This window comes from Ursus arctos, unplaced genomic scaffold, assembly GCF_023065955.2.
Source record: "Ursus arctos isolate Adak ecotype North America unplaced genomic scaffold, UrsArc2.0 scaffold_28, whole genome shotgun sequence".
Lineage (NCBI taxonomy): Eukaryota > Metazoa > Chordata > Mammalia > Carnivora > Ursidae > Ursus > Ursus arctos.
This window is the reverse complement of record NW_026622963.1, coordinates 10,329,070-10,345,225: the sequence shown is the minus strand read 5'-3', so window position 1 is coordinate 10,345,225 and position 16,156 is coordinate 10,329,070. Positions and strand designations below refer to the sequence as shown.

Here is a 16,156-nt window from a genome sequence, read left to right as displayed (position 1 = left end):
CAGCAAATGCAGTGTCGGAAGGGAGGAAAGGACTCGGCATGTTTGAGAAACTAGAAGCATCAGTGAGGCTTGAGCCAGAGGGAGAGAGGCCTGCTTGGAGTTAAAGGGCGGGCAGAGACAGCAATACTAGATTACATTACAGAGACATTTGGATTTTGTTTGCAGTACATGGGGACATTGTCGACAGGGTGGCTTGGACTGCTGTCCAAGTGGGGATGATTTGGGGTGTGAAGTTGGAAAGGCAGAGAACGCTTAAAAGACTGCTCTGTCCAAGTGCGATGTGACGGTGACCCAGGCTACGAGGGTGGCAGTGGAATTGTAAGAATTAGATCAGAGGTACCGTCTGGAGATAGGGTTATCAGGATGCGGTAATGATCGGCTACGAGTAGGTAAGAGAAAGAACATCAAGGAAGATGCCTGGTCGTTTTGGGTTTTTGGTTTTGTCTGTTTCTGCTTGAGTACATGGGCAGTTTAGGGGTTACTCTGTTGATGGAAGGGGGTTGGGGACACATCAAGCACTGTGTTTTGAACTGGTGAAGTTTGAGAGGACTAGAGGTCATTCAAGTGGGAGATGTGGGATGGGTGGTTTGATAGACTTCTCATGATGCTGTGCGTTGTATGTCTGATGCAAATTATTAGGGGAACTAGGTAACACCTAATTCATCTTTGTACCCCCTACTCTGCCTCGCACATAGGCACCAATAAATATTTACCAGTTGGGTAGGTAGGAGCGTAAACTTCCTCTGAAGATCTGCTGGGCAGGGCGGAGTAATGCAGTGAAGGGAAGGTGGGTGTTAAGCCCTTTGCCTTGCACTGTCTTACTTAGGAGTGGATTGCCATGCTGACAGAATGACCTAATAGCTGCAACTCATTGTGTCTCATTCGGGTACATTAGAAGCAGCTGGGCTGCTAGTTTAAAAATGCAGATTGATGAAAATGAGGAAATCTGTATTTTTATCAGGTTCCCTAGTTGATACTAATGAATGCTAAAAATGAGAACTATTGAGCTCATTCTGCTCAAGACCCCGTGTTGGTATTTCTTTAGGGGCTTTATGAGTGCCAACTCTTTACATGCTCTATGTTCTTCGTCTCTTTTCAATTTCCTTCTTTAAACAGAGACTCCTTACTAATCAGTAGTATCAAAGGCTCCACCCCACCTCTTTTCCTCTGCTACTTTAGGAGAAAATTAGGCTTTGTATTTGAAGAGGTGTTTTTTGGTTTGTTTTGTCTTAGTTCATGGGGTTTTTTTCGTGTTCTGTTTTGCAGTCCCACGAGCGTGTAAGCAAGCGGCTACATCAGCGGTTCCAGGCCTGGGTAGATAAATGGACCAAGGAGCATGTGCCCCGTGAAATGGCAGCAGAGACCAGCAAGTGGCTCATGGGGGAGGGGCTGGAGGGCCTGGTGCCCTGTACCACCACCTGTGACACGGAGACCCTGCACTTTGTGAGCATTAACAAGTACCGTGTCAAATACGGCACAGTGTTCAAAGCCCCGTAACTGCAGAGCCAGAGCAGATAACTTGAGGGGGGTGTGTGTGGGGAGCGCGTGCACTCACGCACACTGAAGAAACAAGGAAGATGCCTTTCAAGCCTCACTGGGCCTCTCTGGGACATGGCCACCTGATCAGTGTGTGGCTGGTGCAACCTGGCACCAAGTGGGCTACATAAAAGGAACGTGGACACCTTACAAAGCTGGAGCTGGAACTTTTCCCAAGGGGTGTGGGGATTAGCCTGCCCTGGAGGGAAGGAGATCCGTGCAAGCACAGAGACATGCAGCTTGCTTACACACACCAGCAGAGCTAAGACTGGAGTCTCCTGGGGCCTGACCTTCGATGAAGGAGCCAGATGCTGTTCACACCTTGACTGGATGGGCGTGCACTGACAGACTGGGGAAGGACTCACCGCTCGGATGGATTGTAACTCTGATGGTCACTGCTCCTCTCCTCTCCCCCCAAAAGGAAAAAAAACTGGATTTGATTTTTTTTTTTTTTCCCGGTCACTCGAGCACATCTAGATCACCCATTAGGTTTTATCTGGGACCTGCAGTTTGGCTTTGGGGTTGATCATCTTGTGGGTTTTTCCTGACGAATCCCTCGCTGCCCACCCTTTACACTCTCCTCTGGTTCTCAACCTCAGCAAGTTCAAATCCGTCGTCCTTTTTAGCTCCCGTGGAACTGTTTTGTACCTGCTTCTTTACTAGTCTACCCTAGTGCCATCCACCAGCTTTACTCTCTGACACACACACACACACACACACACACACAATTTTAACTTCGTTTTTCTTTTTCTTTTTTTTTTTTGTAAATAATGTACATACTGTCGATTTTTTATTAAAAGAAATATGCTTTGATGTGCTAGCATAACTGCTCTAGCTTCTTGTGTACCATAGTTCTCTGTGGCTCAGATTTAGTACCTATGAACAGATGTACAAGACATTTATTACACTTTTTACCAAAGGGAGTTACTGTTGTAGTACTTTTGTGTAAAACTTGTCTTCCCCCTTGCCCCAACTGTTTTTTTTTTTTCTTATTTTCCTTTCTTTTCTTTCTTTCCTTTTTTTCCCTTTTTTTTCTTTTCTTTTCTTTTCTTTTTTTTTTTTTTTTTTTGTAAATAAATAAAGCTTGGTTCTTACTTAAGGAATGACTTCTCAACCCAAGTCCCTTGTCCTCACCAGAGAACTATTGTGGAGCAGGGATTTGGGCTTCAATTCCTTATCCTCGGCACAAACAAGAATTTGCTTTAAATAGTTCATTGCACTTGTCCCAAATCAAAATATTCCAAATTTTTAAAATAGAATACTTGATTCTTTTAGTACATGTTTTTCCCCTTATTTCAACTGTTTGGAAATATTTTCTATTTGGGTAGTTGTCCGGCTATTTAGTTTGCATTTCTCTGTGTTGTTTTTCTTATCCTTAATTGGAAATGGGGGTGAACAACTTAAATACCAAACCAGTATTTGAAAGAAATGTGTACAAGGCGTGTGGTATAAATGGGTTGGGAGAGAGAAGATTTGCTACCTTCTTAGCAACTGCAAATGGAATATATATTTTTTTATTACATAAACTTAGACTGGCAGACCAGACATTTAAACTGAGTGATTAGGATTTTTCTGTGTCTTCAGCCTGGAGTTTCTGAACAAAGACCAACTGAACTGCTCCGAGTACTCTGGTAGATTCATTCTCCATCAGCCATTACCCTAGTGTCAGTTGTAAAGCAACAAACAGTGTTTTGTGTGGTTTTGTTTGCTTAAAAAACCCCAACACTACCACCAAAGACTACAAATTTGGGGGCTTCTGAACTTTAAAAACACATGGTACAGCCTTCTCCAGTTTTGGACTTTTTTGTTGCAGGGGGAACAGGAGACTCTGAGCCCCAAAGTGTAGGGGGTGGTAAAAGAGCCTTGTGGGAGGAGACTATAGGGTTGAAGCTGGACAGTGCCTGACTTGGAGTGATACATTATTGATTGAGGGGAAAGATCTTCAAGTTTTTCCAGCAATAGTTCACCTATCCCCCTCTGCTCATTCAAGAAAGGTCATGTTTACTTGGAATTATGGGAGAAATTGATGGGGTCTGATCAGGGGCAGCCCCAGCTGCTGGCTGCCCTCACACTGTTACCTCCAGACCTACCTGCCTGCAGGTCAGGATCTGGTTTCAGGGCCGAGTTCAGGAGAAAATGCAACGCATCAGGGCAACCAAAAGAAGAGGGAGCTTCATCTACAGCCAGGGTTTTCACAAGCACCACCTTTATCCCAACTGCCTTCTGAAAACTGAACTCCAAGCTCTAAACCCAGCCTGTGTTATAGCAGCGAGTTACTTATCTTTAGTTTAAATCACGTTTGGTATTCTGTACTTAGTCACCCTTCCCTGTGATTTGCACTTGAAATGTGTACTTGGTCAGTATTTCCATTAAAATATCAGGGCTAATGTGTATATATTTTTCTTAGTAACGATTTATAGACAAGCCTGGCAATCCTAGAAGGGGGAAAAAAACTGCCAATGGACTACTAGGGTAAGGATGAAATTGGAGGTGTTTCTGGCATTGTGGCTTTTCTGAACTCTCCAGTCCTGTGTGGTGAAATACATTATTCAAGTGGGATCTTGAATGCTGTGACTGTGATCTGCCATCACATCAAAATATTCCCAGGGTTTCTGGCGATAAATGACAGCTATAAATACAAAATATGTAGGAGGAAGCTCCGGTTATTGGGGTGCAAACCCCTCCCTATTTAACACATGTCTGCCGATCAGCTTCAAAGCACAGGCCCTGGCGTCTGGCTCTTCCCGCGTTCAGCAGGTTTTCTAGATAGCACCGGAGGTCTGGGGGGCCTTGGAGGGCTAGCCGGTTCCCGCTTGTGGCTTCTGAGCCCGGTGACCTGCGTGTGCAGCAGCCGGGGCTCCGCCCGTCGTGCCTAAAATCCCCGGTCTCTGTGTCGGGACTTTCGGAGAATCAAAGCGTCGCACTTGCCGTTCTATTTAGGGGTTTGCCCAGTGGCCAGCCAGTTCGGAAGAGCTAGAGGAGAGCCTCGGGAGCCGCGCTCTGGACTCTCAGCGGCCCGCTCAAAGTTCAGCGCGGCGCGGCTTCCGAGAGCCGCCAGTGTTCCGAGAAAAGCTGCCCGGGGCTGGAAGGCGCCCTTCGGACGCCGGAACCTTTGGTTCCCGGCCGTGGGCCGCGCCGGCAGCGGCAGGGGCCTTCCGGGGAGAGGAGCGGGCGCGCGGCGATGGCGGCGGCGCCGGCCCTGAAGCACTGGCGCACTACGCTGGAGCGGGTGGAGAAATTCGTGTCGCCGCTCTACTTTACCGACTGTAACCTCCGCGGCAGGTGGGGGGCCCCCCCGCCCAGGGCGCCGGCCGGCCGCGGCCACGCGCCCCAGCCTTCCCTTCCGGGGGGAAACCCAAGCCGCGGCCCTCCGGGCCGAGGGACTAAGTGCCCGCCGCGGACAGGGCAGGGGCCCGGGAGGAGGGGTCGGGAGAGGCTGTGCTGTGGGGCAGCCTTCTCGGCGGTGGATCCAGGGAACGCGCGTCCCCATCCAACGACTGGCCCGCGGGCGGAACGGGGGCGGCCTCGAGCGCGCGCCCACCGACTCCTCCCACCCAGGCTCTTCGGGGACAGCTGCCCGGTGGCCGCGCTCTCCAGCTTCCAGACACCCAAGAGGCTTCCCTACCTGGAGGCGGTGCAGCAGGAGTTCCTCCCCGCGCAGATCGGCGACAGCTTCGGACCCACGTGCGTATGGCCGGGGCGGGTAGGACGCGGCCCGCTGGCAGCCCCCTTCGTCGCGCACGGGCCCGAAGGGCCACACCTCACCACCTCCTGGTTCTACACAGCCACTCGGGGCGGAGGAGCGCCCTCTGCTGGAAGCAGCTCCCTCGTCCCGCAGTTTTCATGGGAGCGTTTCATACTCCTTCCCCTCCCCTGCTTTCTCCCAGTATCTAGACTCCCCTCAGGAGGACGCCCTAGGACAGATCACAGACCCCTGATTTGTCTGCCTTTCCCTTTCACCTTGCTGCACACCTTGTTGCTCCTTTATTGTGCGTCCAAGCTGAATACCTTGTGATGCTGACGATGCTTGGAGAAAGTCTCAAGTCCCTGCCTGACCCTTAAGCCAAGGAAGTCTGGCAAAGGACAGGGCTTCGATCCCTAGGCCCATCCCATTGGCTCTCTCGCAGGTGGTGGACCTGCTGGTTTCGGGTAGAGCTGGTCATCCCGGAGGCATGGGTGGGTCAGGAAGTTCACCTTCGCTGGGAAAGTGATGGAGAAGGCCTGGTGTGGCGAGATGGAGAACCTGTCCAGGTGAGTAGCCCTGCCCTAGGGATAGGTTTGGCCCCATTTCAGCCTGGTCTCTGAAGAAGTCACAGCTTAGTGGCTCTGCCTGCAGGGTATCGGAAGTTCAGGACAGGGGAAGTTGCCACTTGGGAACTTTAATATTGGGAAGTTGAATGGATGGCTTTTGGGTCCTAATATAATTAGTGCTAAACCAACCCTGCCACTGACTGGCCACTTCCTCATTCTGACCTGAAAATAGTTGCTAATTGAGTACAATAATAATAGATACAGCAGATCCATTTATTAACCCTCTACTAGGTGCCAGACTAGTGGCTTTGCAGACCATATCACTTTATATTTTTAGTTGGTTTTTGTTGTTGTTGTTTTGTTTTGTTTTGTTTTTTAGAGGGGGGAGGGGTAGAGGGAGAAGAAGAGAAAGAATCTCAAGCAGAATCCACACTGAGCATGGAGTCCAACGTGGGGCTTGATCTCAACCCTGAGATCATGACCTGAGCTGAAATCAAGAGTGGGATGCTTAAGTGACTGAACCACCCAGGCACCCCTATTTTTAGTCTTTAATAAACCAGTTTTTATTATATGTAGCATATACTTATGGGGGAAAACTTTCAAACAGTTTTGGATGGTATAAAGTAAAAATTCAAGTCCTCTTCCTGCAGTAATGGATCTGTCCCTGTCACAGCATCCCCAGTTCCCCAGACACAACAACAGTGAAATGTCTTGTTCATGGAGCCACCATATCAGGTTTAAACTTTATAATCATATGCAGTGGGTCTTTCTGCCTGTTTACAGATGAAGAAACTAAAATGTACAGAGGTTAGTTCACTTGCTCAGCTTCCGTTCCAGTTAGACTAACTTCCCGTCTCAGGTTAAGACTGTTGTTCCTTTTGTATGGAAAGCTGGCAAACCTCTCCCTCTCTGTCTCCTTGCATTGGCTCAGCAGATGTCTCCTGAGTGCCCTCTCTGGGCCAGGCCCTATGCTAAGCACTGGGGATATAGCAAGGAATGAGGAAGCCCTGCATCTGACTTCATAGAGTTCAGTGGTACAGAGGCCACCAGAAGCCATACCCAGGCTTCCTGATACTTGCCAGGACCCTTCCCAAAAGACCAGGGGGTTTTTTGAAAGCTGGCAAGCAGGTGCTGTTGGGTGATCATGGCACTCGGGCTGCCATGGGGATTGGGCACCGGCTACCAGGGGTCCCTGATTTGCCGATCTTGGCCTTGTGAAGGAGAGAGGAGCCACAGCTGGGGACTAGGCGGAGAGGCCTGGCCTCCCTCAGCTTGTATTTCACCTGAACTGTCTAAAATGCTCAGGCCCTATCTCTTTCATTCTGCTCCCCACCAGGGTTTGACCATAGAGGGGGAGAAGACCAGCTATGTCCTGACTGACAGGCTGGAGGAAGGAGACCCCCGGAGGTGAGGCAGTCCCCATGCCCTGGTTGACTGTGCTGGGAGGGGAGGGGGGGGCAGTGGGTGAGGAGGAGCTGAGGTCCACAGTGACCCGAAACCCCCACCTTCAACACAGGCATCCTCAAATCTCACAGTTTGTTTTTTAAGAATAGGGTTTTTTCCCTGACTAGAAAGATGCTGTCTGTCTTCTTGTGGTAAATACAGGAAAGCACAAAGATGTAAATGCCTCCCATTACCCATCACCTAGAGATGACCATTATTAACATTTCAGCACTCACCTCAGGAATTCATTCAGGCATAGTTCTTTTCGTCCCGTGTTATAACATGGGCATCTTACGACACCATTCAGAACTCAGACATAGTATTATTATATTTTCTAATATTTATTGAGCATTGTACTGATGCTTCCAGATACTAGCACTGTGATAGTGAGTAATGTGGCCCTGGACAGCAAGGGGGACTCACAGCTGCTTATATAATTGTAAAACCCATGGGGGCTCTGAAAGCAAACACCAGGAGCTCAGTATGGAAGGCTGTCCTAGACTTAGGAGAGGGGTGGCCGGAGGGTCAGGGAAGGCTTCTCCAAGGAAGTCACGTTTGCTCTCCGAAGACTGAGTAGGACAGCACCACAGGCTACCATGCTGCTCCAGAGAATGGCCCGCCCATGCTCGCTGCTGGATCTTTGCTCTGAAAGATTGGACCTGGGGGATCCAAACACGTTTTTAATATGCAAAAGGGTTCTGAGACCAAGGCGGTGCTTTGTAAAGACAGTTGTGGAAATGGAAGTCAAAGGCTGAGCAGCAGCATAACTCACACAGTTCCCAGCTTGGCTGCTTACTGTCCGTGCCCAAGGCAGAATGCTCATCGACACAACAGGACCCTCTCTCACGGACCCCTGACATACCGTGGGATCTTCTGGGGGGTGGACCCTGGAGGCAAACAGGGATGGGTCAGTGGGTGCCTCCTTGGTCCTCCCTCCCTAAGCCTCCCCAGGGTCTTCTGCCAGTCCACTGGCCTGAGGCTGCCTCCCCACATTTGTAGCCTGACCATCTATGTGGAAGTAGCCTGCAACGGGCTCCTGGGGGCCGGGAAGGGAACCATGATTGCAGCGCCTGACCCAGAGAAGATGTTCCGGGTGAGCCGGGCTGAGCTGGCTGTGTTCTGCCGGGATGTTCACAGACTCCTGGTGGATCTGGAGCTGCTGCTGGGCATAGCCAAGGTAATCGACACCCCTACCCCACCTGCTTGCTCTAGAGCCCTTCTCAGCACCCCCCACACCCTGCCAGGGGTTGTGTTTCGGGTCGGAGAGTTGGGAGTCTGGGAATCCAGAAGAGGGAGAGTGTTTCTGCCTGCTTGAGTATTGAAAGGATTTCCCTCTGTAAAGGGGAGGAGGGAGACAGTACTAAGCAGGGGAACCAGGAGGAGGTAGGGAGGACCTCTGCTGAGAACCATTGAGAGGTCAGCTGGGGCCAAGTTCTGGAGACTCCCCTTGCTGCAGACGGGGATTAAGGGGCAGAATCCTGCTGCAGGGCCTTGGGGAAGACAACCAGCGCAGCTTCCAGGCCCTGTACACAGCCAACCAGATGGTGAACGTGTGTGACCCTGCCCAGCCCGAGACCTTCCCGGTGGCCCAGGCCCTGGCCTCCAGGTTTTTTGGCCAACGTGGAGGAGAAAGTCAACATACCATCCATGCCATGGGGCACTGCCACATTGATACAGGTAGGGCAGCAGCTGGCCGGGTTGGCTGGGCAAGGCAGGAGTGCCCTTGAAGCCCTGGCTGTGCCCTGGAAGCACTGTCGTCCCCAGCAAGCTCTTGCCCCTCTGGATTGTCAGTTTCCCCATTTGTAAAATGGGCTTCGCTAGGTGTGGCTTCATTTATTCTCTCAACAAAATCTGAGGCCCCATGTGGCCCTTGCTAGATACTGGGAGGTAGGCTTATAGAGTCTGATAGCTGAAATAGGCAGACAGAGTTGGGGCCACGATGGAGGCACTTAACCCTGGTCGGTCAGGAGGACTCGGAGGCTTCATGGAGGAGGTGACCTTTGAACCAAGTGAGAATGAGTAAGAGTTTGACAAGGGTGTCCCACTCCTCAGAGAGGAGTGATGGAGAAGTAACAGAGATAGGGGCTCCCGCACAGGGCCTGGTTTCCGGGGGGGGATCATGAGTTCAGCTTGGAACTTGATGAGTTTGCAGCATCTGTGAGGCTTATGGGAAATCTGTGTTTTTTAAAAAAGATTATTATTTGAGAGAGAGAGAGCACAAGCGGGAGGAGGGGCAGAGGGAGAGGTAGAAGCAGAGCCCCTGCTGAGCAGGGAGCCCCACATGGGCTGGATCCTGGGACCCTGGGATCATGACCCAAGTTAAAGGCAGACATTTAACTGACCGAAGCACCCAGATGCCCCGGAAAATCCGCATGTTTTACCAGCTCCCCAGGTACTGACTCTGACGCAGCCAGCACTTAGGAAGCACGGAGCAAGGCGTTCCGTGTTGCGCCTGTTGTGCCACGGCTTGCAGTGGAGTGTGGGGGTCCTGGGCTGGTGAAGAGGGAGCCGGGGCCTTGAGGTCAGGGGAGGCTGTAGTGCCTCATACAGGATGGCTGGCCCAGGCAGATCCTTCTCGGGGTGCCGTGCCCCCTCTTCTGCGGTATCCAGCAATGTGTGAACCCCTGCCACCTTTTACAGGATCCTTGCAGGGGCGGGGGCGAGGGGCAGTCTCAGCCTCAGAGTGAGACTCTTCCAGGGCGTGGGGCCTCCATCTCCTGACCTGTAAAACTGACAGCTTCCTTTCCCCACCCCTCTCCCACCTTGAGAGAGTGTCTTGAAGTGAAAGCTCAGGAGGGATGCCAAAGGGTGTTGCAGGGAAAGGGGCCTGGGATGGGGGGAGGACAGCCTTCTGGAGGCCCAGGCTGGGCAGGCAGGGTGCTGGGGGGCAGGGGTGAGACTGGAGATCTGTGGGGAGCCGGGGACCTTGCTGCTTTCCCTCCACCTCCAACCCCTCCCATCCAGCCTGGCTTTGGCCCTTCAAGGAGACTGTGCGAAAATGTGCCCGGAGCTGGGCGACAGCCGTGCAGCTCATGGAGCAGAACCCGGACTTCATCTTTGTCTGCTCCCAGGTCAGAGGGACAGCTGTGTGGGGCACCTGAGGGCTTCTCACGCCTGAGGAGGAGGGCTCTTCCCCACCCTCAGCCGTCCACTGGCTGCAGCTGCTCAGGCCCGGGTGGGGTCCTTGTCGCTCCTGCCCCAGCCCGGGCCCCTCTTTCCCGCAGGCGCAGCAGCTCGAGTGGGTGAAGAGCCACTACCCTGGCCTGCACGCTAGGCTCCAGGAGTTCGCCTGTCGAGGGCAGTTCGTGCCTGTGGGGGGCACCTGGGTGGAGATGGTAAGTGCTGTCTGCACCCGCTCAGCCTCCGGCCACGCTGTTACGGCCTCCCCTCCTTGGCTTTGCCAGTGGGTGATTCTCCGCAGGCCCTTCGTCCCCCTTCTGTGGGGGGCTGGAATTCCAAGGCCCGGGACCCCAGGGGGAGGAGGGTCTCAAGCAGGGGGGCAGGCTGTGTGCCCAACCCCGCCCCGGGAACCCTCCCCTCCAGCAGGTAGACAGCTGGGCCCGAAGCGAAGAGATGGACACCTCTCCTGCGGGGTGGGGTGGGGGGGTGGCCCGAGCTCCTGCCTGGCTCCCCTCCATGCTGATGGCGGCTGCCTCCATCTTCACTCACTGCCAGGACGGGAACCTTCCCAGCGGAGAGGCCATGGTGAGGCAGTTCCTGCAGGGCCAGAACTTCTTCCGGCAGGAGTTCGGGAAAATGTGCTCGGAGGTAGGCTGGAAGCTGCTGCGCCTGCGGGCAGATGGGACTGGAGCTTGACCTTGAGCCAGGAGAGGCTGAGAGGCGGGGGCTGCTTCACCCGGAGCCCCACTTGCCGTGTCCCAGAGGCCCTTTCCCCACAGTTCTGGCTCCCAGACACATTCGGCTACTCAGCACAGCTCCCCCAGATCATGCGCAGCTGCGGCATCCGGCACTTCCTGACCCAAAAACTGAGCTGGAACTTGGTGAACTCCTTCCCGGTGAGCAGACCTCGGGGGGCCCGGGTCCCCCCCGGGACCTGGTCTCAGCCCTCACTCTGGCCGCTCTCCCTCTCCTTACCTGCAGCACCATACTTTTTTTTGGGAGGGGCTGGATGGCTCCCGTGTGCTGGCCCACTTCCCACCTGGCGACTCATACGGGATGCAGGGCAGTGTGGAGGAGGTGAGGGGGCACCCGGTGGCTGAGGTGGTGGGAGAGGGCTGGGCGTCTGGTCCTAGGCTGACCCGGTTGCCCTGCCCTGCCTGTCCAGGTGCTGAAGACCGTGGTCAAAAACCGGGACAAGGGGCGGACCAACCACAGCGCCTTCCTCTTCGGCTTTGGGGACGGGGGCGGGGGCCCCACCCAGACCATGGTGGACCGCCTGAAGCGGCTGCACAATACAGACGGGCTGCCCAGGTCCCCCTGGCCCTCCAGCAGCCCTCGGAGCTCACTTGGCCCTGGCCTGCAGCCCCACTTTCCGCTCAGACATTCAGTCCAGCTCCTCAACTGGACCTTGTCCTACTCCAGTCCCGGGCTGTTGGCTCTTCCCAGCTTCCAGTGGGGGGGGGGGGGGGGAGGTGCAGAGCTGCCCGTGGGAAGAGGCTTAAATCTGCCAGAGACGGGGGTCTCCCCGTGTGTCTTGAATAGGTTTTGCGTGGACAGGGAGCATTCTGGGGGGGGGGGGCTCCTTTCTGTCGGGGCTGGATCTCTCGAGAGTCCGCTCTGGCATGGAGGAAGGGTGAGCCACATGGTACCCGCAAGCCTGGGTGACCCAGGCTGTGGTCTCCCTCAGGGTGCAGCTGTCTTCTCCGGGGCGACTCTTCTCCGCGCTGGAGAGCGACTCAGGGCAGCTGTGCGCGTGGGTTGGGGAGCTCTTCCTGGAGCTGCACAATGGCACCTACACCACCCATGCCCAGGTCAGGAGCTGGTCCCTGAGCCCAGCAGGGAGCGTGTGGCCTGGGTCTGCAGGGGACAGAGTCCCCTCCAGGCCTGGGGGGAGAGGCTTGTGTCCCAGGGAGGCACGGAGAGCCGGGTGGGCCAGGGGCCTGGAGGAGGCAGGGCTGAGTGTCCCTGAAGAAGGCGGACCGCAGACCGGGGTGGGACAGGTCAGCCGCCAGAGGCTTTATCTGAGGCCCTGGGGAGCACGGGAGGGCTTTGGAAGGCAGCCTGGGACAGATCCCCCCAACCCTGCTCAGATCAAGAAGGGGAACCGGGAGTGCGAGCGGATCCTGCACGACGTGGAGCTGCTCAGCAGCCTGGCCGTGGCCCGCAGCGCCCAGTTCCTGTACCCGGCCGCCCAGCTGCAGGACCTCTGGAGGTCAGCCCGGCCTCTGCCCCCCGCCACCGCCCTGGCCTCACCCCGGCCAGCTCTGCGGGTGCCCCTCCAGCCTTCCCCTCACCCTGGGCTCCTGCAGGCTCCTGCTCCTGAACCAGTTCCATGACGTGGTGACCGGAAGCTGCATCCAGCTGGTGGCAGAGGAGGCCATGTGCCACTACGAAGGTGAGGTGGATGCCCTGCCTGCTGCTGTCCCCGACGTCCGGGGCGGAGCCCAGAGCGTGTCCTGTGGGGTCCTCGGGGTCATCCCAAACCCCCTGCCCACCCGTGAGCAGCCCGTCTCTCCTCAGATATCCGTTCCCACGGCAGCACGCTGCTCAGCGCCGCAGCCGCAGCCCTGTGCGCCGGGGAGCCGGGGCCTGAGGGCCTCCTCATCGTCAACACACTGCCTTGGACGCGCACTGAAGTGCTGGCCCTGCCCCGGCCTGGGGGGGCTCACAGCCTAGGTAGGAGCTGGGAGAAAGGCTGCTGCTGCGGTAGGGGGGACCAAGGCCATGCGCTGTGGTGGGGACACTGCCCCGGGGTGGCCGCCCTGAGGTGCCCCGAGCCACAGCGCGGTAGGCGGAGGAGCCACCCGCCCAGCCCATCCCTCAGGCAGGGCTCTGGGAGGCCGCGCTGATGCCCAGGCTTCCTCCCCAGCCCTGGTGACAGTGCCCAGCATGGGCTATGCTTCTGCCCCGGCCCCCACCTCCCTGCAGCCCCCGCAGACCCAGCAACCTGTGTTTGTGGTGCAAGAGGTGAGTTTAGGCACGTCCTGGTGTGCGGAGCCCCTCCTGGGCCATCCCTAACAACTTGGGGATTCTGAGCTCCCCGGCTGGAGCAGGTAGTGAGGTGGGGCTGGGCCGGGGGTGCTGGTGGTGGTGTGCAGTCCCTGCACACTCAGCTTCAAGGACCCCTCCCACCAAGACCGACGGTTCTGTGACTCTGGACAACGGCATCATCCGGGTGAGGCTGGACCCAACTGGCTGCCTGACGTCGCTGGTGCTGGTGGCCTCTGGCAGGTGCCAACTCCTCACTGCCCTCTTCCAGTACCTAGCAGGTGGATCCCAGGCCCCATTCCCTCTGTCCCTGGCCCCAGCAGTGCCCATGGCAGCCCATCAGGGGCTCTGGACCCACGCAGGGCAGGGCAGACTGGGCTAGGAAGGAATCCCCTTGTCCCCCAGGCCTACTCTCCCTGCCCCCACCCCACCTCAGGCAGCTGGAGAGACCAAGGTCATAAAGTTCTAAAGCACCAATCTCTGCATCCTTCCAGGGAGGCCATTGCTGAGGGCGCCGTGGGGAACCAGTTTGTGCTGTTCGATGATGTCCCTCTGTACTGGGACGCATGGGACGTCATGGACTACCACTTGGAGACACGGTCCGGTGTGGGCAGGACGGGGTGGCGGCGGGCCCCCTCCATTAGCGTGCCCGGGCTCAGCTCCACCACCCCATCCCGCAGGAAGCCAGTGCCGGGCCAGGCAGGGACGTTAGCAGTGGGCACTGAGGGCGGCATGCGGGGCAGCGCCTGGTTCCTGCTGCAGATCAGCCCCAACAGTCGGCTCAGCCAGGAGGTCGTGCTGGACGCCGGCTGCCCCTACGTCCGCTTCCACACCGAGGTAGCAGAGAGCAGGGTGGTGGGCGTCTTCCCCGGGCGTGGCTGGGGAGGAGGGAGCCGCCAGGCCTGCGTGTCTGCCCTTCCACCTCAGGTGCACTGGCACGAGGCCCACAAGTTCCTGAAGGTGGAGTTCCCCGCCCGCGTGCGCAGTGCCCAGGCCACCTATGAGGTCCAGTTCGGGCATCTGCAGCGGCCCACGCACCACAACACCTCTTGGGACTGGGCTCGATTTGAGGTCTGCCATGGGGTGGGGCGGGGTGGGGTTTGGATCCTGCCCGGCTGGGAAGAGACTCGTAGGGTGTGGGGTCAGGAGGAGGACGCCGATCCGTACCTGCGGGCTCCTATGTGCTAGGCCTTGTGCTAAATGCTGTGTTGAGTTTGACACTCAGGCCCATTTGGTGGGGTGACTTCTGTGATCCCCATTTCACAGATGAGGAACTAAGGCCTAGACGGGTTGGCTGGTGTGCGCGGGGCCTCCTGTGGTGAGAGCTGGCCCTCACGGTAGTGACAGTAGTGACATGCTCGGGAGCCCGGGGAGGGGGCGGCGCCACCCATCTGGGATCTGCCCTCCAGGTGTGGGCCCACCGCTGGATGGACCTATCAGAGCACGGCTTTGGGCTGGCTCTGCTCAACGACTGCAAGTACGGCGGGTCAGTCCGAGGCAACGTCCTCAGCCTCTCGCTGTGAGTGGAGGGCCCGCCCGGCCCGGGGCGGGGCGGGGGGCGGGGCTGGCATGGGTGCGCGGGTCCTCCGGGGGCGGAGCCTCCGCAGTTCCAGCCCGGCCCATCCCCACCCTCCCCACCACAGCTTGCGGGCGCCGAAGGCCCCCGACGCCACTGCTGACATGGGCCGCCACGAGTTCACCTACGCGCTGATGCCGCACCAGGGTGAGTGCCGCGGCCCGGGACGCCTCTCTGCCCTTCCCTGAGCCTCGGTGTTTCCCAGCCCCCCTGGGGAAAATGCCAGCACGCCCACGCCCCCACCCCCATTTCCAGGCTCTTTCCAGGACGCTGGCGTTATCCGCGCTGCCTACAGCCTCAACTTCCCCCTGTTGGCACTGCCTGCCCCGGGCCCGGCACCCGCTGCCTCCTGGAGCGCCTTCTCGGTGTCCTCGCCCGCGGTCGTGTTGGAGACGGTCAAGCAGGCAAGGGGCGGGGCGGTAGGGGGCGGAGCCCCAGCTGGGTCCGCCCAGGCCCCGCCCACCACCCACCTTCCTCCGCAGGCGGAGACCAGCCCCCAGGGCCGCACGCTGGTCCTCAGGCTGTACGAGGCCCACGGCAGCCACGTCGACTGCTGGCTGCACACGTCGCTCCCGGTTCAGGAGGCCGTCCTGTGAGTGGGGGCGCGGGGTGGGGTTGGGAGTCCTGCCCCCGCAGGGCCCTCATGACCCCTCCTGTTTTCCAGCTGCGACCTCTTGGAGCAGCGAGACCCGGCCGGCCACCTGCCCCTTCGGGACTCCCGTCTTAAGCTCACCTTTTCTCCCTTCCAAGTGCGGTCCCTGTTACTGGTGCTGCAGCCCCCTCCAAACTGAGCCGCTGACGGTGGGGTTTTATGTGTGGAAGGCTTGGGGGGCTCCTCACTTCTGCCTCCCCCGCCTGAAGCAAGGATCAGTCACCTCTTGAATAAACCCTTGACTCAGGAACCCTGCTAGCAGTAGTCCCTGGTCACTCCCCTCGGGGCCTGTCCTCAGGCATTTGGGGACAGGGGCAAGACCCGAGCTTCTCTGTGTGTGCAGGGTCTGGGTTGCAGACCCCCTGAGATTTGGGATATCAGTGACCACAAGCTGGCTAAGAGACCCAGGGATAAGAAGCTCCTCCCGTGGGGAGGAAGCCAAGAGGGTGGATTCCCGCTGGCCGCCCACCGGGAGAGGAGCACTGGCAGGTGGCAGTGCTGGGAATTCTGGACGGAAGGGGCCGTGGGGCCCAGGCTGCCTGGGATCAGGGTCCCTACACCACCTCTGGGAGGCTGCACCTGCAGAGGCA

The 16,156-nt window shown here is 57.1% G+C and overlaps 2 protein-coding genes across 6 annotated transcripts in view; both read left to right on the top strand.

Moving 5' to 3' along the window:
- Positions 1 to 2,359, top strand: part of SIN3A (SIN3 transcription regulator family member A) — a 70,152-nt gene extending 67,793 nt beyond the window's left edge. For all 5 annotated transcript variants that reach the window (XM_044392019.3, XM_044392018.3, XM_044392017.3 and 2 more), the window contains exon 21: positions 1,267 to 2,359. In XM_044392019.3, coding sequence (XP_044247954.1) covers positions 1,267 to 1,497 — 231 coding nt within the window. In that variant the 3' untranslated portion in view covers positions 1,498 to 2,359. The remainder of the gene's footprint in view (positions 1 to 1,266) is intronic.
- A 2,150-nt stretch (positions 2,360 to 4,509) lies between these two features.
- On the top strand, positions 4,510 to 15,816 carry MAN2C1 (mannosidase alpha class 2C member 1). Its single transcript, XM_026478557.4, has 26 exons — positions 4,510 to 4,818; positions 5,095 to 5,220; positions 5,664 to 5,787; positions 7,124 to 7,194; positions 8,230 to 8,407; positions 8,718 to 8,907; positions 10,195 to 10,301; positions 10,455 to 10,565; positions 10,906 to 10,998; positions 11,130 to 11,246; positions 11,332 to 11,427; positions 11,516 to 11,661; positions 12,038 to 12,161; positions 12,441 to 12,562; positions 12,660 to 12,745; positions 12,871 to 13,026; positions 13,220 to 13,317; positions 13,487 to 13,581; positions 13,833 to 13,937; positions 14,019 to 14,175; positions 14,266 to 14,409; positions 14,748 to 14,857; positions 14,982 to 15,061; positions 15,170 to 15,318; positions 15,397 to 15,506; positions 15,579 to 15,816. Exons 1-26 carry the CDS (start codon positions 4,718 to 4,720, stop codon positions 15,703 to 15,705), a joined length of 3,123 nt encoding a protein of 1,040 aa, XP_026334342.2. The 5' UTR covers positions 4,510 to 4,717; the 3' UTR covers positions 15,706 to 15,816.
- The last annotated feature ends 340 nt before the right edge of the window (positions 15,817 to 16,156 follow it).